Source organism: Cyanistes caeruleus, chromosome 5, assembly GCF_971803275.1.
Source record: "Cyanistes caeruleus chromosome 5, bCyaCae1.hap1.1, whole genome shotgun sequence".
In the NCBI taxonomy this organism is placed as follows: domain Eukaryota; kingdom Metazoa; phylum Chordata; class Aves; order Passeriformes; family Paridae; genus Cyanistes; species Cyanistes caeruleus.
The window spans coordinates 82,790,572-82,808,040 of record NC_141705.1 but is presented as its reverse complement, the minus strand read 5'-3'; the positions used below and the strand labels follow the sequence as shown (position 1 = coordinate 82,808,040).

At 50.5% G+C, this 17,469-nt stretch overlaps 1 protein-coding gene and 1 long non-coding RNA gene across 7 annotated transcripts in view; one reads left to right on the top strand and one right to left on the bottom strand.

Moving 5' to 3' along the window:
• The window catches only part of LOC111922469 (uncharacterized), a 50,215-nt gene that overhangs the window by 4,174 nt on the left and 28,572 nt on the right, over positions 1-17,469 (bottom strand). The window contains exons 8-16 of one of the 2 annotated variants that reach the window (XR_015287363.1): positions 16,685-17,163; positions 15,071-15,269; positions 13,897-13,984; positions 12,748-12,878; positions 12,172-12,231; positions 10,766-11,097; positions 5,429-5,552; positions 4,259-4,342; positions 131-330 (exon numbers count right to left, since the gene is read on the bottom strand). This is a non-coding gene — a long non-coding RNA (uncharacterized LOC111922469). Of the gene's footprint in view, positions 1-130; positions 331-4,258; positions 4,343-5,428; positions 5,553-7,481; positions 9,421-10,765; positions 11,098-12,171; positions 12,232-12,747; positions 12,879-13,896; positions 13,985-15,070; positions 15,270-16,684; positions 17,164-17,469 lie in introns of those variants that run through there. The other variant, XR_015287364.1, reaches the window with a different exon arrangement.
• Positions 11,358-17,469, top strand: part of ANTXR2 (ANTXR cell adhesion molecule 2) — a 73,386-nt gene continuing 67,274 nt past the window's right edge. For 2 of the 5 annotated variants that reach the window (XR_015287359.1, XM_086890931.1), the window contains exons 1-3: positions 11,361-11,598; positions 12,211-12,282; positions 14,313-14,384. Coding sequence is in view for 3 of the 5 variants with exons in the window: in XM_086890931.1 (XP_086747057.1) it covers positions 11,474-11,598; positions 12,211-12,282; positions 14,313-14,384 (269 nt within the window). In the remaining 2 variants the exon portion in view is untranslated. Of the gene's footprint in view, positions 11,599-11,761; positions 11,964-12,210; positions 12,283-14,312; positions 14,385-17,469 lie in introns of those variants that run through there. The other 3 variants (XR_015287360.1, XM_023927045.2, XM_086890930.1) reach the window with 2 other exon arrangements.

Sequence of the window (17,469 nt, the reverse complement as noted above, 5' to 3'; positions counted from 1 at the left end):
GATATAACTCCCTGGACAGACTTGCTCTCTCTCCTAAATCCCCTGCCTTGATTGCACAGTAACTATGGTTTCAGGAGAAAAGAACAACCTGGGCAATTGGGTATAGACAACAACACATCCCTCAACAAGCCTCTCCTATTGTTTTCATTGAGGCCCTCATCTCTGCACCCCAGTCCCTCCACTGCATCACCTCTGATTGCCTGCACATGAACTGCTGGGTTATTTTCCTCCTGTTCTTCCTGGGGTGTTTGTATGAACTCTGCTGAATCCATCAGACTTCCTTTTATGAGATCCAGCACCATTTTGAAACCCTTGAGCTTTCCCCAGCAACTGAAAAAAAAAAAACCAACGAAAACACATGGACTATGGGGTTTTAGACTTGGTGTTCTTGCATGCTTCACACTTGTTCCTACCTTTTTGTTTTCCTGCTGCAACCTGAATACCCCATGGCACTGGCTGAGGGGCAGTAAATTCACGCTCTCCTTCCCTTCCTGCAGCCTCTGGCAAAGCTCTCAGCTCCCTTAGCTTCCCTCTTCATTCGGTTGAGAGATGCAAAGATTTTTGCTCAAAAAAATCCAAGAGACACCATCCTGAGGAGCTCCCCAGCCCCTTTGGGACACACCCCCCCAAAGTCCCTTCAAGCACCTGGGCTGCAGCGGGCACAGCTGGAAGAGCCAGGCAAGGACTGGAAGAGGGATTCCCAAGACGTGCTCCTGCAGAATGAGCGCATGATTTCTCTCCCGCAGTCAGTGCCAGCACTTGCTCTTTGCCAGTTGGCAGAGGGTACCACTTCCTTTTCTGAGGAACGCATAACATCCACCTTTCCACTACCCCAAGGGAAAACCACAGAGGCTGGGGAAGTCTTTCCAGGCAGCTGGGCATCTGAAGGAGCTGCAGGCTTGGGGGAGGAGGAGGAATCCAGCAGGGAAGCCAGGTTTTACTTCACAAACTTCTCTTAGCTGGAGGGAAGCAGGGAGCACATCTCTCCCTCACCTGAGAGTTCCCATGGGAACACAGAAGGGTGGTGTAACAGCAAATTTTGGAACAGGCATGTCTGCGAACAACTTCTGATATAATATTTGAGTCCTCAGATGTTCAGCCGCTTGCACATACTGCGCGAGTGCCTGATTTGCATGGGATTTGTATTTGTTGGTATTCACATTCGTAGGAGAACGCATACATTAGATTAATGTCATCACAGTTTATGGAGATCATCTGTGCCACAGCACCAGCTCAGGGCTCTGACTGCATTCTGTGCCCTGTGGCACATGGCAGCCCCTCCTGCCCTGCCAGGGCCACCGAGAGTCGGGATGGCTGTGCCAGGCTGAGCCCCGAGGTAGTCTTGCTGGGCTCTCCTCTTTTTAACACAAAAGTTTAAAGATCATTCAAAGTAACTATGTAAAATTGCTTAGCCCACATTCCAAAGGTAAAATTAATCCAACTATTTAGGCTTACTCTCTTATATTTGCTTGTATGAACTTACAGCACATTCCAGAGTCTAATTTTTAGTGGCTACTTGAGGCACTAATTCAGCTGTCAAATAGACCAACTAGGTGGTTCCTTTTTGTCTTGCAAGAGCATCCCTCTCTCAGTAAAACGGGATGGTTATAATTCCCTCCCTGTTTGCCATGACACCTGGGTGCTCTCATCTGCTAGACAGCTGGAAGCTGTCACTAGAGATGCTGTTCTCATGGAAGCGTTGCTGGGCTCAGTCAGACACTCTTTGTAAAGCAGATGGAACACCTCAGAAGAACAGCACTGCAGCAACAAAAGCTCATTTTCTGCCGGGGGTTTTCTGTTATTGGGCAATGCTTCCATCAGGTGACTTCACACCCCAGTGATCCCACATGCCAGCAGAGCCCAATGATGATTCTGTTAACCTCCTTCCACTACTGAGGCCCTGCAGTTCCACTTACCAAGGCTGGCCACCAGCCCCCTTGCCATCTCTGCAATTCCAAATCCCACAGGAGCAATAGCAGTGGGGGCTAAACCCGCACTGCGGCCCTGCCACCCAGGATTTCCGGCAGACTGGGATTTCCGCTCCGTCCCCACGGAGCTGCGCACGCCTCTCACGCCAGCAGCCACATCCGAGTCACTGCTCCTGCACAGGAATTGCAGAATCTGTCTCAATCTTGATGGTGCAACCCCGAGGAAGTGGGTAGCACAAAGGAAGAGTGCACATCTCCAGATCTGGTGGCGATTTCACGCTTACCCCAGTCACAGGCCGAGTAACACCTTTTGGCCGCCCTTAGAAGCCTTTTCCTCTGCAGCACATGCCACTGGCCCCTGCTTCAGCTACCCGTGCAGCTCAGCTGCTTCCACTGCTCCTCACCCAGGCGCGGCTCTCCCACCACACAGCACAGCTCCCATCCCACTATCCCACTTGGAGATGCTGTGGCAGGCACAGCTCACACCCAAGGGAAGGGCATGCCCTGCTCCAACATGGGTTGCAGACACAATTTCAATTTATGGCTCTCACAAGCCAAGTTGTGAAAAGGCCTTTCAATATTTGAGCGCTCCGGTCTTATTTTCCAAGCGATTTATATGTGAAACCTAGATGGAAACCTCCAAGTGATAATCAGATCCCTTAGATATCTCAGAAAATGTTGCCCCCATATGATCTAGTATCCTCATGACAAACAGCTCTCTATTTCTCTTTGTGATGGTTCCTACTTCCCACCAACATCTGTCACTGTGATTATGATCTCTAATGAGCTTCTAAATTATATCACAGCATTCTGCCTTCATGAGCTACATTCAGTAACTTTCATTCTGCAAGACATGAAACACTGCCTACAAGATGCTGAATGAAAATTCCCTCAGCACAACAGCTGAAAAGCTGGTTTGGAGGGGGTTTTTTTTGCCTGTTTTGCTTGTGGATTCTTGTTTTGCTTTTTTTTGTGTTTTTAGTGTTCTGTTTGGTGTTTTTTGTTATGCATCTTATTCCAGGATGCCTAGGAACTTTACAGAGGAGGCACAGGAAGTTGTGCCTTCCTACTGCACACCCCTAAAACCTCCACTCGATGATGGGAGCTGTCTCTCACCGCACAGCAGCAGAGACAGCCCATTATTTCTGTAAGGCAGGACAGGGGGAAGAAGCCAAGCCAAGGCCCCAGAAGGAATTGCCATTATTTTTGTGTTTGCTTCCAGTTACACCTGAGGGTTAGTTTGGGTGATGTATGCAGACCCTGGGGATGCTGTACAGACCCAGTTTCCCTGTGCTGCCAGGATGCAGCGTTACACCCCACACAGTCCTTTCCCCCAGTGATCACACTGGGAGACTGCAGTACAAGTGAAACTGGAAAAGTGAATATTAACCCCCAAGGTTTGCTGCCCTGGCTGAAAGGAACCAGTGCTGCAGCTGTGGCCGCTCAGCCCTGCTTACACATGCCCACGCTGGCCAGCAATCTCTAGGGGACTCGGATCACTGAGATCCATGTTCCTGTTGATTCCTCAGACACCGGCAGCCCCCCCCAGCACTGTCACTCAGACATGTCACTAACGTGCACATCCAGTCACACGCTGCACTGATGTCACCTGCCCGTCTGGGGAAGAGTGTACGCTGTGTCTGAAGACAAGGACAGAGCAGGCTCACGTTTGTGTGTACAAACAGCTGCCCTGCGGCAGCAAGGTGCTGACTCACTGCTGGTGACTCAGCTGCACCTTTCCCTGCCGCTCATCCAGGATCTGTGACGTGGCTCATGAGAGCTGAGCTCAGGAGGGTTTGGTTTATAGGACAGGATTTATGGGGGTTACTCCTTATTTCCTGCAGATAAGGACAGACATGATGAACAGTTGCCATGTTTCTAGCTCAGAGTAGCTGTGCTCTCTCTGTAACTCCTGCCTGTGGCCAACCTTGCACTTGGTGCCTGCAGAGCAGCCCCAAAACTAATGGGACAAAACATGCTGAGCGTGGCATGCTCAGGGGTGCACACTGGTCACCTCGCCCAGCCAAACTGCAGAGAACAGACTGCCATTTCCCGTGCTTCCAGCCTGAGCGAGCGCTCGGATGGCAGGCAGGTAACAGGGAAGGTGCTGAGAGCACAGGCTGAGATTGCAAGACAGTCCTGGAGGGGACAAACATTGCTGGCACACTGATTGTCACTGATGACTTCCCAAGTAAACTTTATTTCTAAGGGCATAACTCTAATTGCAGAGTACTAGACTGGTTCCAAACAAACCCTGTCTATCTGGAACATCTGCCCACTCACTGCAGCTGACACCATTTCCCATTACTTTTGCTCTCTGTACCCAGTACCTTTCCAAGCCCAGGGTGACTCTGGCTCATTCTCCGAAGTGCAGCTGGTTCTGATGGCTCTTGTGAAGGCAGGAGCACAAAATCCTGGAACAGCAAGCAAAACAAGTAAATGCTCCTGAGCAGAGGAAGAGGGAGAGCATGGGACTAGTAGGGGGCTACTGAGGAGCTTATGGCTCATCTGTGTCACAAGATGAGCTGCCCAGGTGAATGCACACTGACTCATCACAGTCTCCAACTCAGGAAATGAGTTTTCCAAGGAACTAAACCATGGCTTTGCATATCCTCAGCAGGGACTGAAGGCCCTTCCTGCTCAACATGCTTCACTACAGCTGTCTTGGGCTATGGTGCCATGCTACTCCTGGACCATAAGCTATTTTGCTTCTTAGTTATCTTTGCTGAGTGAAACATTTTCTTTAAAAGACCTTATAGGCACAAGAATTCAATATGAACATGAAAATACTGCCCCATGGGGGATGAGAGTTCAGTATCCCAGCTCTCTCCCTGTGGTTATTACTAACTGGCATGGCAACTCTAACTGTTCCCCAAAGGCAATACCAGTAATGCACACTACCTTCTACACCCCTCTAAGCTGATCCATGAAAACATACAACCTCCTTGCCAAGCTGCCTCACCAGTTTGTCCCTGGGGAAAGGGACATGACCCTTCCTGCCCTCGTAACATTTGCTGCTCTGCCAACAGCACTGCAGAAAATGAAGGCTGCAATCCAGTCAACACTGCTCCACCTCTACCCATCTTAACTGCCCAGACACAGGAAGAAAAGGATAAAACCTTGGATGACAGACAGCAGGACATGAGTGCATGTAAGTTAAACTTTTTACATGTGGAGAAACTGAGGAAAAGGTAATTCAGAGTCACACAGATGTAGACACCAGTCAGATAGGACACATCCCAGCTGCTTCACTCATGTCTTAAGGCTAGCACAGTCACGCTGACGATCACAAACCCTTGCCATCCAGGCAGCCAGGGGAGCAGCTCACATGAACAGGGCAAGGCTGATGTATGCCAAGTCACCGGTGCGATTTGGCTGGTGAATAACCAGGCAGGGCCGTGAGTCAGCCAGAAGACGTCTGCTCCCACAGGCACCCTTCCTGCCCTGTGGTCTGCCAGCAGCAGAACCAGGAGCTGACTGCAATAAGAGCCCCATCCTACCTTCTGAATGTGGCGTTTCCCCAAGCACATCCTCTAGATGGTCTAGCTGGAGTTTGGTGTAGAAATCTTCACTGACCTGAAATTACACAGGGCAGCAGAACGGTGTTGCAGCCAAGAGCAGGGCCTGTAGGCAAGCAGGAGAAACACCCAGTCAGGTTGCAAAGTACCTCAGATGGCTTTACCTCTTGCTCTAAACATGGCCAAGAACAGATCAAAAATCTAGTCAGGCCTTTGAACCCCAAAAAGTGAGCTGACCCCAAATTAGCTCAGTTTTGAGAGCCTAGTGCTTAAAATGCCAGGGGTGTGGGTTCCATCCCCACATGGGCCATTTACTCAGGAATAGGACTCAGTGATCCTCATGGGTCCCTTCAAACTGAGAATATTCCGTGATTGTGATCCCAACCACACCACTCTGGCTGCCCTGCCCCAGTGCTCAGCTCTAGCTGTGTGGTGACAAAGTTCCCCTACAGGCTGCTGCATGCCTCTCCCAGCCTCAGGCACACAGCCAGCCTGCCCCTGAGGAGCTCTGCACCCACAGAGTGGTGCACCCACATCCTTCTCACACTGATCCCAAATCCATCCACCCTGGTATCCACATGGCATCCTGGACCAGCAGGACAGTTGGAAGTTCTGCTCTCCCCACACTGGCCATGCCACAAGGACCCGCTCAAGTATTCCTTGGAGCTGTTTGACCCCTCCCAAGGCCTCTCCAGTCCCCCCAACTCTGCATGCCCAGCACCTAGAACCTCACTCCTCAGTTCTCCTTCCCTCACAAAATGCTGGGTCAGAGCCTTCTCCAGCTTCCATGCGGCACAAGCTGTCACCCAGCCCCAGTGTGGAGCTTCCATCCCCTTTCATGGCAGCACCACCTCCAACTCACGTGCCCTGGCTCCTATCTGCAGCCTGGTCACTGCAGAAGCTCCACCAAAAGTCTGGCATCTCTCCACCTGCTCCTCTTGGTGCTACACAGCCCCAAATCCTCCTTGAGCAGCTCTTTCCTCCACCAGGCTCTCACAGTCCCACCTGTGCCAGCAGCACATCTCCCTCAGGACAGCACCTGCTCCACCAGGCACAGGCAGAAGCAGGTACCGTGTGGCCACCAGGCCCTCGCTGCACATCCCTGAGGATCCTGGGAGCAGAATCTCCACCTCTCACTGCCCTGCAAACCTCCACACCACCTCTGTGCCAAATGCTCACCACCATCCTCTCCCACCAGCAGCAAACCCAGGTGGTCCTGGGGCTCGGGGATCCCAGAGATGGGAGCTGCTGGTACAATAACCATAGTCCCAGAGTCATGGAACAACAAACAGTACCTGGGGAGAGTGGCTGGGCTCAGGAGCAATCGGGAGCAGTGACCCCACCCACCCAAAGCAGGATCTACACCAAAAGACAAATGTCTAATTCCACAAAGACCTTCTGAGGAAAAGAAGGGAAGAAAAAACAAAAAATTTGAACCCCAAGAAGCTCCCTCAAAATGTCACACAAGAAAAAAGCTGAAACATCCCCCCTCCAATGCCATTCAAAAAGCCTGTCTCAAATTTATAAAAGCCTCTGTTTAAATACACAAGCTGAATAAATGCTCTGCTGGCAATCTCCAAAACTGGGGAACTCCTCAAATTATGAGGGGGAAAGAAAAAGAGGAAAGAAAGGGGAAAGAAAAACCCAAATAAACTGTCAAAAACCATGGAAAGGAATAGTGAAAAATTGAAAAAAGCACCAGGAGCAACACCAGCAAGGGATTTTCTCTGGTGAAAAAACAAAAGGGACTGGTTTTTCCCCCCAGTTCTGAAATTCATCCCCGCAAAAGTGAGCAGCCTCCCTTAAATGCTGCTCTCTGCTGAGTACCTACACCTGTCTTGGAACATTCCCCTCAGGACACAGCCCCCTGTTAGCAGGCATGATACCTGCAAGAGGTAAAGAAAGCCAAGCAGCTAAGCCAAATCCCAGTGGGTTGCCTGAATATTGTTTGTTCCCAGTTGAATTTTGTTTGTTCAAGGCACGGGCCAGGTGTTAGGGCACACAGAGCACACGGCTCTTTGTGACTGTCACTCACCCCAGCCTTGCAGCCGGAAGAACCTGGCACAGATGACTTCATGAAACCAAATTAGGGGTCATACACAAGAAAGGACATCGCCACAGCTCTGGCGTAATTAGGGCCCATCATCATCAAGGACAGGAAATTGGCACATCTGCTTTCTGGGCTGCTGATCCAACGGTGGCTCGGGCATGATGTCCTGCTGCAGCCCTGCATAAATATTGCCCTGATCGCCCCCAAACAGTGGTACAGCAGTGGCAAAACAAGCACTTGTTTTACCACTCAGTCCCACAGTTGCTCTTTACTCTTTCTTCGCTAGGAAGAAAGGGAGGGCAGAATTGACACAATGCTGTCTCTCACTGTCCTTTGCAGCACTGGAGGGGCCAGGCCAGATGGATAAACGTGAGCCCCTTTTCCTCCAGAGCGACGTTTCCGTTTGGATGCACCCTCGGAAGGTTTGAACCTGTCCCCCTGGAGCCAGTGATAAAACTGTCACAAACTGGATGACTGCTGGATCACGACCTCTGCTTTTTTAAAACTTACGTTTCTCTATATACTACTGGGAATTGTGCCATCCTCTCCCTGGGTTGTGCTGCTCTGCAGGCAGAGCTCCTGACTGCTCCGTTCTTCTGTCTCCTCTGGCCGGGCCGTTGTTTCCCAAGAACACCAAAAAGGGTCACTACAACTCTAGAGTTGTGCTAAGCTCCCAGCCCCGGTGATCCCTGGGCACTGCTCAGAGTCAGCAGCAGCTCCTGGTCCAGAGTGGGAATTCCGTGTTTTCTGTCCTGCTTCTATTTTTTGCTCTCCCAGGCCAAGAGTGATTTATTTTTATGCTGTTGTGGCTTGCACCAGGACAGCCCATCTTTCCCTCTTTGTTTTCATTCCTTCTGCTTGTCTGAGCACCGTGGAAACAAACAGCTCCGGAGCAGTGGAAACAAGCATCTCTGTGCCTTGTCCAGGGCATCAGGCAGCAGAGAACCACAAGAAGCTCAAAGGAGCCTGCTCCACTTCTGCTGAGACAGGAGTGAGCACCAGGGATGATCCTGACTCCTCGGGGATGAGTCAGCATGCACACAGCAAGGACATTGCTCCATATTCCTGCATTTCCTCCTTCTCTCATCCAACACATCACCAGTATTTAGGTATCCTGGCTGTTGGAATTGAAGGGTTTCTTTCCCCCCATGTTTCTGTGCCTATTTTCTGTGGGTACTGCAAATGTTCCACGATATTGGAACTGAAGAGCTATTCAGGAATTCTGAGCTTGCATAATTCCCAGATTTGTCTAGACAGATACTTTCCATCTGGATGATGCAGGCAATACCACATGGACACGAGTGTTCCTGTGTTACTTAATGCTGTCCTTTTTATTTATTCATTTCTACACTGCTTCACAGGATGCACACAGACACAAGGCTACAGCTGTAAAGAGAGGAAGGATTTGTAGCTAATCCTTCAGGAGGCAGCTCTCAAACAGCTTCTGCGTGTTGTATAACTGCTGGAGTCCCTCTGGTTTCTCTTTCCTTTTACAAAGCGTGAGACTTCCATGTGTGGTTCATATCCTGTGAGGGGAACAGAAAAATATTCTCCTGTGAGCTGCCCTGGCTCAAGGCTTCTCATCATCATCACCATCACCTGTCCTTGGGTTTGCACAGCTCAGGGTGTCTGGAAGCTGGTGCCAGTGCTGTGGAGCTGTCCCATTCCATGCTGCCCCTGGATCATTTGGCAGAAGGGCAGTCCCAGACCAGAGTCAGAAAGGAGATACAATAAATCAGCATTGCAGCCGCACACACAGACACACCAAAGTTTCATTCTTCCAAATGCTGGCAATCACTGAGCATCCTGAAGAAAGCAGGCCGGCTCACAGCTGTTGGGCAGAGCTATCTGGGACCTGAACTGCATTTATCAAGCAACAAAGCCCTCCTGACCCTCTGTAGTCTATCCAAAAGGCAGCCTGTGTAGCCACCGAGCCGCTGTTTGACTCCAGTCCCGAGGTCATCTCACCATAGCACTGAAGAATTTTCCTGCAGGCACCACCTTTCTGCTACAGCATTCCTGAGGACCCACAGGCAGGGCCAGGCTCACAGCCAGGCTACAGCAGGGTGACTTTTCCTTCCAACTGCTCACTCCCCAAATATGACGAGTTCGCTTTGGCACCATTTGCCTGAGGTCTTCCTGACCAGCCTGGGCCAAAAAGAAGGTGGGAGAGGGTGGATATTAAGGGACAGCATGTGGGGAAATCATCTTCAAGTGCTGGAGATGAAGAAGGGAGCTGTATAACTTCTAAGGTGCTGTAAGCCTTTCTGTTTACTACTTTCTTTGCAGTAAACCTTGGAAGTGAACTTGCATTCGTTCCTGCATTGACCATACACGTGAAAACTTCTGCTTCTAGGGCTGGGTTACTTCAAAGCTGTATTTTTTTAAGAGTTCTGTTTTCAGTGACTGAGGGTGGTTTCTCCCTGGCCCCCCTGGCTTCCCCGCTGTCCCAGCCTCCAGGCACAAGAAGCCAGTGTAAAGGAAGTCCTCGTGCAAGTGGCCTTGATTCCAGACGGGTGGGATGGAGAGTGAGGGCAAGCTGTGCCTGCTTCAGATGTGGAGCCAACACCCAGAGGCAGTGGGAGACTCAGCTGGGGTTGGGACAGAGGTCTGCAGCTGGCCTGGGTCCCCTCCTGCTGCTGCAACATGGTCCTTGTTTTGGCATTGGCGAGCTGCTGGTGCCCCACCCCACGCCAAGGTTTATGCAGCACTGTGGGGCTGGAAGAGGGCCGGGAGAGAGTGAGCATCAGCAAACAAGTTCTGGGATCTGGGAAAGGAGGCTCCAGCCCTTGTGTGAATGAAGCCAAACAGCCATCAACCATTGCCCTGTATGTCCTATGTGCCTACCTCCCTCTCATCCAGCCATTCCAGCAAAATAGCCATAATTTATCTGCTTCTTCAGCAGAAACCACAGGCTAAAAGAGGAATTCACACACTTGGAAACAAGCAAAGAGTGAACTGGCAGTGGAAGCTTGTTGCAAGCACACTGGGTCACATGTGCTTAAAGCAAGACTTCCAACATCTGGATAACATGACACGTACTCCCAGGCAAGGCGGGTGCTCCTGGGGCTTGGGGTGGACTCGTGCAGCTTGGAAAGCTGGAGTGCAGCTGGTTTTGGGAAGCTCAGCAAGCTTCCTCTGTTGTCTTGCACGCCTCTGCATGGCTTTTTTTTTTTTTTGGCTAGGTCTTTGGCAAAGCCCAGGCTGCTCTGTCCTTAATTTCCCATGTTTTGTGTATCCACAGGGACTGCAAAACACCGCTTGCTTACCCTTTGGCCTTGCTAGCTCGAAGGCACTAAGAACTTTGTGAGCCAGATCTCTGGTTGACATTATTCACTGCTGGTCCACGAGCTTTGGTAACGTTTCCAACCTCCATCACAGGGAGGCTTGGCTTGGCGTTGGGATCGGCGTGGAGAAGGCACTGTGACACGGATGTGTTGGGTCAGAGAGCTGTGGCTACATCGAACCATCCAGAGACTGCAGGAATGGGAATGAAGTGAGATGAAAGGAAAACTGTCCAGCAGGATGGCTCTGACTTCCTCATCTCTTCCTGTGGACGGAAGAGCAAGGTCCTTTTTGCAGTCTGATTCACCTCCACAGCCTGTGGGAGACACACGGTCACTGTTAGGACGGGGCTTTTTTTTGTTCCAAAATCACCAATCTGTGGTGTTTGTGCCATCCCCGACCCCCCTCAACATTAAATGTATTTGGGGCTTACTCTCTGGCACACGTGCAGCGCTGGCAGCCCCATCAGCCGGAGCGCGTCTGACGCGGATGACGGGACGCAAGGGAGACGCGCGGGCCGGGCGGGCGGGGGCGGTGCGAGCCCGCCCGCCCTTGTCCCCCGCCCCAGCCGCCGCTGCGGGGAGGGAGGGCCGTGCCGGGCCGGGCGAGCCGCGGTGGCGGCGGCGAGGGGCGGCCACTCCGGCGAGCGGCAGGACGGCGGCGGCCGCCTGCGCTCTCCGCCCGCAGGCTCCATGGCCGGTGCCGTGCCCTTGCTGCTGCTGCCGCTGCTGCTGCCGGCGCTGCCCGCCGGCGCCGCGCCGGCTGCGGGCGAGCCGTCCTGCCACGGAGCCTTCGATATGTACTTCGTGTTGGACAAGTAAGCGGGGAGGGAAACGCGGGCGGGGATGGAGGAATCGCCGCCATCGGGGATCGGGGCGGCGGCGGCGCCGCTTTTGTTCGGGGGCTGCGTGGCCGGGGGCGCTGAGGGGCCGCGCGAGCGGGGGGCCTGAGGGGCCGGGGGCGCGAGGGGCGGCGCGAGCGGGGAGCGCGAGAGGTCAGGGGCGCTGAGGGGCCGCGCGCGCGAAGGGGGCGCGAGGGACGCTGAGGGGCCGCGCGCGCGGGGGGCCGTGAGGGGAAGCGGCGGGAAAAGCATCGAGAGGGGCTCGGCGGGAAGGTCGGGAATCGTGCCGGGACCTCCTGAGGCAATGTGGAGAGGGGCCCCTGGAAGTTCTCCCACCGGAGGTGCGTTCACGGCCGGAGACGGTGGAATAGCGAGAGGCGGCAGCATCTGCCGCCCGCCCGGGCTTTTGTGGGGAGGTTCGGTGGCCGCGATCGCCCTCAGGGCGAGGGGGGAGCGGGGCCCGGGCTACAAACTTAGCAGCGAGTGCTGGCGGAACCTCGGGATGTCCGGAACAGCGAATATTGTCAGTTTCTCCACGAAATGTCATACCAGATCAGGCCGCTGATGTGCTCTGGTTTTCCCTTCTAGGTCCGGGAGCGTGGCGACGAACTGGCAAGAGATATTTAATTTTGTAAATCAGCTGACAGAAAGATTTGTGAGGTGCGTGGTGCTGCTTGTGACAGCCGAGGTGATGCTGGAATAATTCTGGGCTATGTTAAACCCACCCTGCCCCCTTTTGCAAACTCAGGGGTCATGTTCCACAAACACGTTAGAAGTTTGGCTTCTAAGATCTAAATTGCTGACAACTGTTACTTTATTTTCTTGTGCTTGGACAAGAAAAATTGTCAGCAAAAAGCTGACAATATGTGTCTTCAAATACTTTCTTAAATGACTCTCAGATGTGATTTGATCTTTTTTTCAACTTGTTTTTCAATGTAACACGTGCCTAGTTTCTGATGAGGTACTGCTCAAATTCCGTGTTTGGGGGTCTGTATAAAGAAGTAGTCTTGAACACATGTGAACATATGTGTAAATACATAGTGCAGGTCAAAAGGAAGAGAGCAGTGTTAAAGCTCAAATGCAGAGGAAGCCCATGCCATGTAACACTGCCTTTGTTGTACTTACATATAATCAACTTCGTTACTGTCAGCAGTGTTGTGGGGCCAGTCCAGCTCCTCTTGAAATAGCTGCTGTAAATCCTGGCTGACTGCTCTGTACAAACAGCTGAGGACTGCAGCGCTTTACTTTAAAAAACCCTACAACAAAATCCAGAATAAACTGAATAAATCCCCCACCACACACAGGAAAGAGATGGTGCGGTAGGTTTTGCTGAGGAAAACCAGGCACAGAGTGCAGTTGTGACCTTGCTAAGTAAAGGATACAATTAGGCTGTTTTAATTAAATAGTGTTCATCTTGTCAAAAGCAAATTTTCTGTAAACTTAAGCAAAACTTCTGTCCAGGGGGCAACAGAAACTTTTGGAAGTTATTTTGTAAGCTCTGGAATTAAAAAAAAAAAGGAAAAAGAGAGCCTGATACCAAAGCAGGATTTCTTTGGGGAGGTTGTAAAACATTTGCCCCCCCCGAGAGGGTGGAAAGATTTCAGCGGAAATCTTTCAGTTCAGCATCTTCTCCAGCCAAGTGACACTCCCTCTTGCAACACTTGTGTGGAGGTCTGGCTGCATTCCCGCCCCACTGTCAGAGCGCTCACAGGGCTCACATGGCCGGGCTGGCTGGTGGAGAGAAAGGTTCTGTGGGGATCCTGAGGAGAAGTTGGCTGAAAGCATAACTTGGAGGGTATTGCACGTGGGGCTGCATCTCCAACAGGGAAATCCCACAGTAATCGGTAGGCAGTGATGCAGGTACCAGGGGCTGGGATTGCAAGTACTTGGTTTTGTTTGGCACCTCAAAAGGGTGATAATCCCTTGCTGTCAATTCTGGCTTAATTTAGAGCCTCTCAGATTTTGGTATGCAAAGCCATTATGGACTGAGTGCAAGTCTGGATCTTAAATCCAAGGTCTCTGTAGTTCTGTGTAGATTTGCAGAACTTAGATTCCCTTGATGTCAATAATCGTAAGTTGCACCCCAGGACAGTCATTGACATCAATCAACTGAAAACATACAGTCATTCACCTTTTCAAGTGTTGAGGCCTTGCTAACTGTAACTTGATTAATTAATGCTGATACTCATATACAGTAAATCACAAAGTTGGTGAGTATATTAAAATTGTGACGAATAAAATTTAAAATCATGCGGGAGAGATGTTACAACTTACTTTGGGAAAAATTCTGTCTTGAGCCTCCAGAGCATCAGGCAACTCCTAGGTGTTTTCCACTGCTAATTAGATGTGATTCCCTGTAACCCTGTGCAAAGAGACAGGTGACCTTCTTAAAAATAATTTTTTTTTTAAAAATTGAATTCCTTAATAAAATCAATTCATACAGCATTGCTTTTTAGTGTGACATTTCCCGGGATGCTTTTAGGAAAGAAGTTTTCAAGTCTCACAACTCTCTGCTCAGAGAAACAAACCCACTCTTTAACTCCTGTCATTTTGGGTTTGTAGTTCAAAAGAATGCTCCTAGGAAGCGAGAGGATAAAGGTCACGCAAATGAGACCTGCATAAGTGAATGAAATGCTGTGCATCTGTATGTTTCTCTGAAATGTGTTTTGCCTTCTTTCTCTTTTCTAAAGCCCCAAGATGAGACTGTCGTTTATCGTGTTTTCCACCCAGGCACACGTCATTATGCCACTAACTGGAGACAGGTTAGTGCTCTGCTCTTTTAAATCTCTCCCTCCCTCCCTCCTCCCACCCCTGCTGAATCAGAGGAGCAGTAACAGGTACGGAACAACGACTGATACCTCTAAGTGGTGGCCAGTCATGAAGCCTCCCTGCAGAGCTGATTTAATTTTGTGACCGTATCTTTGGATAGCCTCATAAAAAAGGAAGGAGAGGAATAGTGGGAAACAAATCCTTGATGTTAACCCTGCCACTGCTTTGCAGAAAAACTAGCAGTAACGTTTTCATCTCTGTGTGACTCCACATCTCCCTTGGCGCAGTGCAAGAATGATTCTTCCACTCACTTTTGTAAAGCAGCATCCATAGAATGGTTATCAGGGTTTTTTCATGTCTAGGAGAAGCATAAAATGGTAAATAAATGTTCCTCATATTCTCACATAAGGTAGGTATTTTGTTTCGTATTTCCTAATCTAGACTTCAGGGTCTGCTTTAGACCCTGGTTGGTGCCACTTGAAGGGTGTGAGATCTTTCTGACACTGTGGGGGTGGATAGGTGTACCTGAACTTTCAGTGGATGGTTTTGAAGTCTGCTCACTCTGATTTCTAAAGCGTGAGGATTTGCAGCTAGGATAGCTTAAGGATGGGTGGGGGGAAACAGAAGGAGGAGAAAAAGGTAGAGAAGAGAATATTGCAAAAATAATTACCGAACTCACAGAAACTGGGCAATGGTCGTGTGGAAAGAGTGCTCTCAGCAGAGGAGTGTCACTGCTGTCTGATTCCTTTGGTGTCCTCTCAGCCTTTTCAAAACCAGCACGACCTCTGCTCTTCCCCTTCTGTCCAGGAGCTACCGCAGTGCACAACCTTCTGGGTTTGGAACATGTGGATAAACCACTCAGGAATCGCTCCATAGACCTGTGGCAGGGTGGAAGTGAGGTGGTCCATCTTTTCTGCTCCCTTTTCTGTAGGGTCAGTGCAAAATGCGGTGTGCTGCAGTTGCTTAGTTCTGCTGTGGGTTTGTTTAAAACAGTACATAACAAGTACAAGACTTGCTGGAAAGACTTGCCACTGGCAACAGGCACGTGTCATGCTAGAGAAATGTAGCTGACATCTGAGCTGTCTAAAAACTCAGTTCTGAGCCCCTCCTGTTTTAACATTTAAAAAGTGGTCCGTCTTGAAAACAGCCGCTTTCCCCCATCCGGATTGGGATATTGGATCTGCTCTCTGTGGGCAGGGACAAGCTTATAAGCCATTTTTCCAGATGGCTTGAGAGGGGTCAGGAGAGGACACTTGAGCCTGTCCTGGGGCCTGCTGAAATCAATGAGGTCCCTTCTCTCCATCTCAATAGGCTGTCAGTGGCCTGTTCCTTATCAGGCCTGAGAGGCAGCAGTGGTAGCACACAGAGCACTTGAAATGCTGGGCAGGATGCTGGAACCCTGCCACAGGAACACAAGCAGCTTTTTCATTGCCTGTCTGTGGCACACTTGGAGCCACGCACAGAGCTGGGTTTTTCTCAGAAGCCTGGTGTAATGCACAGGAAGAACCTCCACAGTTCTAGTGGGTTCCCTTGTGGGGCTTGGCTCCAGTTCAGGGTTGGCTGATGCTCTTGTGAGTGTGTCAGGGAAAGCAAAGTGCCACCCTTCTTGTGCAGGGGGAATTACAAGGAGAAGGAGACTGGTAACTGTGACCATATGTACATAGGTGGGGACGGAGAGTTGGAGCAGCTGTCCTTTTAAATATTAAAGAAGTCAACAGAGGAAAAATAGTGAGGCTGTCTGGCCCCCATTGTTCCCAACAGAATATAAGGATGCTAAGCACACCGCAGTTGCGGGGATGGGTCTTTGTGTGGGTGATTATTGGATATTATGGCCTTGGTTCCTTACATGCATTTTGAACTTGCAGGCATGTTTTTGCCCTGGCTTACTTGCTAATTCCCAAATGCCAGGAAACCACAATTTCTTCCCAGCAGTTAGATCAAAGTAGGGCAGAATTTATTTTTTTTTTGAAAGCCTCAGGCTTTCTGATTGTTTGCACAAAGTTCTTGCTGGGTTTACTGCACAATAGAGCTATGGATAAAAGAAGGCCACAGTATAGCGCCAAAGCCCGCAGATTCCCAAATATTTTGTGAGCGTGAGTAGTGCTGTGACTAACTGTAAAGAGAAGTCATTGTTAATCATGGTAGACACAGTGCTATAGTAAGTCCATAGAATAACCACAACACCCAGGTGGAAAAGCCTTCTCGCATCAGTTAAAGCTCATTCGAAACACATGCTTGTCAAGTTGAGCTGGAAACTGTTCAATAAGTGGCAAACAAAGATTGGAGCACTCACCTTTGGGGCTCACTATTGGAAGGCAAGTGGTTTGGGACAGTGGATGCCCTCAGGAATACCATCCAGCTGGCACAATGTTGCCTTTGTTCTCTTTTGGCCAGCTGTGCTGGCCAGCAGCAGTCCAGGTCTCTGTAAGCCAGCTTTGGCAGCACTGACCGGTGCCAGTGGCCAGGCCCGGCTGAGTCTGCCTGGGTGAAACTCCTGCTGGAGATAAAAAGAGATTGTGTTGGTGAAGGTGGAAAAGTGGTGTGCTCGAGTAGCTGGTACGTGACCCACTGTACCGTCCTTGTCGCTAGTCCGGTGGCGCGCTGCCAGGGGTGTGTAAAACATGGGTGCATTCAGGGCCTCGGTGACGTGAGCTGCCCCTGTGCTTGGGTCCAAGGCAGCTTGCCAAAACAGACTGATCTGCAGAGAGCACGCTCTGCCCGGTGTACCAGGTACACACAGAGTTGGCCACTGATGTGGTTTTCATCTGGAGCCTGTGCAGGAGGCGGCAAGTTTGAAGCAGAGTAATATTATAAGTGAATCAACCCTCTGTAGTATTTAAGAGGCCTAGAAGGCATAAGTCTCCTCTAAATGATGCACCTGAGGAGGCTCGTGCAGGGTTTCCTTGCATGAGTCCAGCAGCTTGCCCCATCAGAGATGGAGCCATCACTCTTTGTCAAAGAACACTTCCCCTCTCGGTTTCAGTGACGCGTGTTTGTGCTTTCCTGTTTACTGTACATCCTTCTTAGCAGCAAACCCCAAGTACCTGTTCTGTTTGCCTTTGTTTGTTAGAGATGAGC